The 6,000-nt window shown below is 34.3% G+C and overlaps 1 protein-coding gene across 4 annotated transcripts in view; it reads right to left on the bottom strand.

Annotated features, from left to right (window-relative positions):
- Positions 1-293: 293 nt before the first annotated feature.
- tank.S (TRAF family member associated NFKB activator S homeolog) overlaps positions 294-6,000 on the bottom strand; it is a 42,751-nt gene continuing 37,044 nt past the window's right edge. For all 4 annotated transcript variants that reach the window (XM_018238820.2, XM_018238821.2, XM_018238819.2 and 1 more), the window contains 2 exons: positions 1,835-2,108; positions 294-1,519 (listed from right to left, as the gene is read on the bottom strand). In XM_018238820.2, the coding sequence (XP_018094309.1) occupies positions 1,911-2,108 (198 nt within the window). In that variant the 3' untranslated portion in view covers positions 294-1,519; positions 1,835-1,910. The remainder of the gene's footprint in view (positions 1,520-1,834; positions 2,109-6,000) is intronic.

The raw sequence follows: 6,000 nt of genomic DNA, 5'->3' as shown, positions 1-6,000 counted from the left end.
TAACCATCATTAAACCCTGGGAACAAATAAGATAAACAAATATCAATATAAATTGGTGACATAACATTAATACAATCTACAGTAAATGTACAATACTGTATATATCACAAACTATATTTAGTGTAAGTAAAACAACTGGATTTTCTTTACATGGTTTCAAACAAACCTCTACTTTAATGCAAATTACATTTTGTTAAATATGGCAAAGATAAATATAAAAAAAAATAATTTTTATATCACTTATTTCACAAGTTTAAGGATTCTGTTTTTTATACAGTTTTATAAAAACTGCGTAAGATTTAAATCTGGTTTCAATTCTACTCTCATACAGATGCTTTACAAATGAATCATTTTAAAACTGTTGCAACATAAAATAAATATCAAACATACAAAAAACCTTTATATGCCAATGTTTATAAGTTCTTTTAATTCTTTCAATGATGCGTTTCATATAAAACATATACAGTGTGTCCTTGAAAGAATATACTCTTGCAATGTATACTAAGAGCCTAAATAGTTGTGTTTCTTTTTAAAGCAAATGTACCTGTGTTCGGGCTAAACTCCACAAGCGTTTTTGTTGGATGGTGTCGGATCAACAAAATGCATCTGACAAGATTGATGTAGTCGCATGGGTCAAAATATGAGATAGAAAAATCTGATGCGTAAACTACATGTAAATTTTTCGAGACACGACACGACTGTCGGATGTGAACTCTGAATCTTTATCCAACAAGATAAAAACGGATGGTGTCGGAAAGACATGTTTCTCATTGAAATATATTGACTGTCGGATGTAAACGCATGTAGAAAAGACTCCATCAGACTTTATCTGATCCGACTTTACATTCTAGCTTAAGGGTAGGACTACACGGACGTTTTCGTCGCGACCTGACGTCATCAGATCCTACAAAATCTTGTGCTGTTGCATGTTGGATCAGATAAAGTCTGGCCCACAAAATCTGATGAAAAGCACTTGTGGAGTCCTACCTTTAAGCAATTTCACTTTTTTAACTTTCAAAAGACAAACTTGGAAATTAAGAGAGAAATACATTTCAGATGAAGCTTTTCACAAACATGTTAGTCCTGTTTCTACTTTATGTAGCAGCTGTTTTTTGCACTGTGTCCATTCTAATATTCTGATTGGCTGCATGCTGATTTTAGCCCTTCCTTCAGTCTGTTTTCACACAGTTACTTGAATTACCTTTTCAATGCAGATTTTAGTTTATTTCTTTCATCTTATTTATGAAGATATGTTTCTATTGAACAGATATATACATACTAACACACAATCATGTTAGATGCAGTTAGTTTTATATATGGGAATAGGTAAAGGCACACACCTCTCTCTACTCATGAACAATGTTTCTTTGGATATGGAACTTTAAATAGCCTAAATATACTCACATTTATTCCTATTTAAGGTTTCTACCCAGAGATATTTTATATTTGAAAAGCTATTCCAATCAGACAAATAAACAGTGACTATAATACAAACTATAATATAAAATAATTATATGCCCTACAGCAGTGATCCCCAACCAGTAGCTCGTGAGCAACATGTTGCTCTCCAACCCCTTGGATGTTGCTCCCAGTGGCCTCAGAGCAGGAGGTTTTTTTGAATTCCAGGCTTGGAGGCAAGTTTTGGTTTCATAAAAACCAGGTGCACTGCCAAACAGAGCCTCAATGTAGGTTGACAATCCACATAGGGGCTACTAAATGGCCAATCACAGCCCTTATTTGGCAGCCCCAGAACATTTTTCATGCTAGTGTTGCTCCCCAACTCCTTTTACTTCTGAATGTTGCTCACGGGTTCAAAAGGTTGGGGATCCCTGCCCTACAGTATTCGCAATGGTAATTAGAATAAAATAGCATGGCGCAAGAAGATGGACAGGTTCAATGTTTCTGCACTGTTACTCCAGGAAGTTTGTTCTTGGTTGTCCATCGTTGAAGTGTGAATTAAGATGCCTAAAAAAGTCCTCATGAGATCTCCTTGAAGATGGGAAAACAGCCTTACAGAACTCACAAACATCAGAGCTGTTCTGATCCCATTTTCTGTAACCTGGAGCTGGAACATCCTTCTCTTGATGCAGAACAGGCTTCCAAACATCCTGTAGAAAAGGGGAAGCTCATGGTCATTGCTGGAGAACTTTTTTAGCTTCATAAAGCTAAAATATTAGCAGGAAAATATTTCCATTTGAAACCTGAAACATTCATTTAAGCAACATCTTATCTCTAAAAAAAAAAAAAACCTGACCTGTGGATGAAGGGAAATGAAAAGGGGAAGCTCATGGTCATTGCTGGAGAACCTTTTTAGCTTCATTAGGTATCTACTTCTTAGCAGGAAAATATTTCCAAATGAAACCTGAAACATTCACTAGCAAGATTTAAGCAAAATATAATGTTATCTCTAAAAAAAACATGACCTGAGGACAAAGGAAAATGTACCAACAATTAGGTAAATTGATACAAGTATTAAAAATACATTATACTATCTCAAAATGTACTTTTTATTATTATTATAAAAAAGCTATTTTTAACAATGCCTGGATGCAGACAACACATTTCAAAAATTATGAATGAAACCTGCTGAAAATAGATTCAAAAGCCTACAGTCACTTTATTTACTCGTTTGTAGGTTTAGGTACAACTACAGATGAAGCAAATAACACAGATGGAGCCAACTGTGATGCTTCAAGTTTATCGAATACTTTCTAAAAATCTATGATGCCATAAAAGAATCAGAATTTCACTTATGAGAAAGAAATTGAGTTAAATTTGAGCATCTGCTTTTATAGTTTTTTTTTTACAATATAAAATGTCACACTAAGCAGAGAAATAGTACTTTTAAAAACAAAATACCATGAAAATTAAATCTCCTGAAAACTGCCCGGTATCATTAAGTCATTGGAATAAATGAGAATATGCTAAAATGTGCTGAGGATTAGGCTAATGATGAAAATGGAGAGACCAATGATATATCTGGGAGTGTCAATGATGTAAATAGGCTTGTCAATGACATAAAAAAGTGGATCATGGAGGTGGATTTTGGATAATTCTGGCAAGATTTGTTTGAATTGATAAATCATTGTGGAATTGACTGACATACACATGAAGGCAATGTAGTTTCATATCCAAATAGGTCTTAATGGTATTACAGTATCCTACCTACGTACATTCCTAAACGGGACTTAAAGGGCAACTATCATGAAAACAAAAACATATACATAGAACTTTTTGGGGGTGGATGTATTAAAAGTTGGTAACAGGAAAACTATTCGCAATGCAAAAATGTATGGCTTTGCACTAACAAATTTTCCTTTGTGCAAATTTAATTTAGCTTTTGCAAACCAGAAATTGATTAGCAACCACTTTCTAAAGTGACAGAAAGATTGTAAATATTATAGTTTGTGCACAGTAAAACGTACAGAATTACAGAAAAAAACGATTATATTTGCTTGAAAATATTACAACACCTTCAAATAGATCTTGTAACAGTTGTTTGAAAATTACATTGTGAAATGCAAATTTGTATTCTTATTTGGGCAAACTGTTTTTCTCTTTGCGACTTTTATTGCATCTCCTATGTATGAAATTAAGTAACTTTTGTAAATTAACGTTCATCAGTAGAATAGGAGAATACAAGGCCATCCCTAGAGACTGCAATAAAGGAAGCTGCATCTCAACAATGAGAGCTGTAACGTTGAGGAATTCTCTCCGGATGTGGCTGCACAGGCAGATCCAGTAGATAGTTTCAAGAAACAGCCAAAAGTCTTTTTAGTAAATAAGAAAATACAGGTTTATTCATTAACACTTTTTATTTAATGTTGACTGAGGAACTGGTCCAATTGCCCGTTTGGAAGGAATTTGAAAATGTCTACAGTAAGCTGGGTATGGCAAGCTCATTATGCAAGGCTCCTATTTTATTATAAAGAATTCCATGTACCAATCATACATGTGTTCTCTCAACTAATAGATTGTAAAATTTTATAGCAGATCTCATGAATATATACCTGTAAATAAATGGAGCTTTATTATTGTAATTATTTAGTCTGTGATTTCATGTAACATTATGGAGACCTCCATTTAGATTAAATTATATTTAATAAACACTTAATTATATGTTTCAATACACAGCAAGTGTTATATTAAATATATTTTGTTCTCCCTCATTTATGTATTGTCATATCCAACTGTCAAACCTCTTTAATGTGTGTTACCTATGAATAATGCTCTTACTCTTTACCCCCAGAAAAGTTGTATAGTGTGGTGTTTTGTGGTGTGGAGTGTGTGTTAGGTCATGTGCCATATACAATGAGTTTAACCCTCTCTCCAGCCACTTAAATGGGTGGTTCAACATTGTTGACTTTTAGTTTACTTAGTTTTATAGAATTACACATTCTAAACAATTTTTCAATTGGTCTTTATTTTTTTTTATTATAGTTTTTGAATTATTTGCCTTCGTCTGCCTTTTCGAGCTTTTAAAATTGAGTGACTGACCCCATCTAAAAACAAATGCTCGGTAAGGCTACAAATGTATTGTTATCGCTACTTTTTATTACTTATCTTTTTATTCAGTCCCTCTCCTATTCATATTCCAGTCTCTTAAATCAAATAAAAGCATGGTTGCTTGTGTATTTTGTACCCTAGCAACCAAACTGCTGAAATTGCACACAGCTGAATTAAAAAAAACCTCAAAAACCACAAATAATAAAACATGAAAACCAATGGCAACTTGTCTCATAATAGCACTCTGTATATCAAACTAAAAGTTAATTTAAAGGTAGCTATATATGCACCAGGCTGACTGTATTGCCCCTCATTGGTGCATCTATGAGCACCTTAGAGGACCTGTCATTTGGCTTGATGGACTGCAGTTTTCCAGAATGAAATCCAATCTACAAACTACTCTAGTAAAAAATAACCCAATACAAAATACAAAGTGATGGGACCACAGTTCCCTCCACTAACCTAACTCCAACCGGACAATATCCAATTGTTTGGCTCATGGACAAATCCATTGGATGACGCCAATTTTGCTCAGTTTGTGACTGATTTTATAATGCCATTTGGAACAACAAAGATCAGGTTTTCTAGGAGGAGGCATACATATAGCCAATGCAAGATGATTATTGTATATGTATTTATACATCCACTTGTTCCCCGTAGTGTATTACATTTTTTCACCAAAACAAGAAATTCTAATGACGATAGAAAGTAACGTATGACAGCCTTTCAGGCTCGTTCAGTATCCTTGGAATCATTTACAAGTAAATAAACCATACTGCTCGGAGAAATGTTATAAATAGAAATGTTTAGAAACACAACTCGCTTTCGTTGAAGGGTAGGGACAGAAACATACAGGCCATATGGAATCTCTTGAGCGTATCTCGGGATGTCCATGCAAGCATGTCAGTCTCAAGATTACATTAGAGTTGTGTACAGATGCCGTTTTAAATGTTTTTAGGAAATGTAAGAAAGCATATTGAGCCTGGGGGGAGGCAATTATTTGGCAGCATGTAGATGTGATGAATATGTGTTGAAACATTCAATGAATCACCATTATCTGCCATAATGACACATTGTGTCAGAAACAATTGTGTTTTCAACTGTCATGAAATGTCTGTTTTACCTGACCTTTCTCTTTACGGATCATGCTTTTCTCCCCACTAACGCCTGCCATACTGTCTCTACATTGTGTCTTCTTACCAACTGGGACTGTTGTATAATGACGTCTAGCATGTTAATAAACAAAATTCAATTTTCCTATTGCAGCTCCCAAATCTACGTCGTATTGACTTCGATAAATGATGCAATAATGAATAAATCCACAAAACTAAATTCCGGGTAAAGAATATTCTATTCTTTGTGTCACTGCATATACAGGATATCAGCAACTTTCCAAGTCAGAGCACTCTGCCTCCTAAACTATTTGTAATAACAACTAAAAATGATTTAGGAACTAAGCGGTTAGGGTTGCTGGGAGTTTTATTTCTGCAACAG

Source organism: Xenopus laevis, chromosome 9_10S (genome assembly GCF_017654675.1).
Source record: "Xenopus laevis strain J_2021 chromosome 9_10S, Xenopus_laevis_v10.1, whole genome shotgun sequence".
NCBI classification, from domain to species: Eukaryota; Metazoa; Chordata; class Amphibia; order Anura; family Pipidae; genus Xenopus; species Xenopus laevis.
Note: the sequence above shows the minus strand (reverse complement) of the source record. Positions and strands in the feature narration are given on the sequence as shown.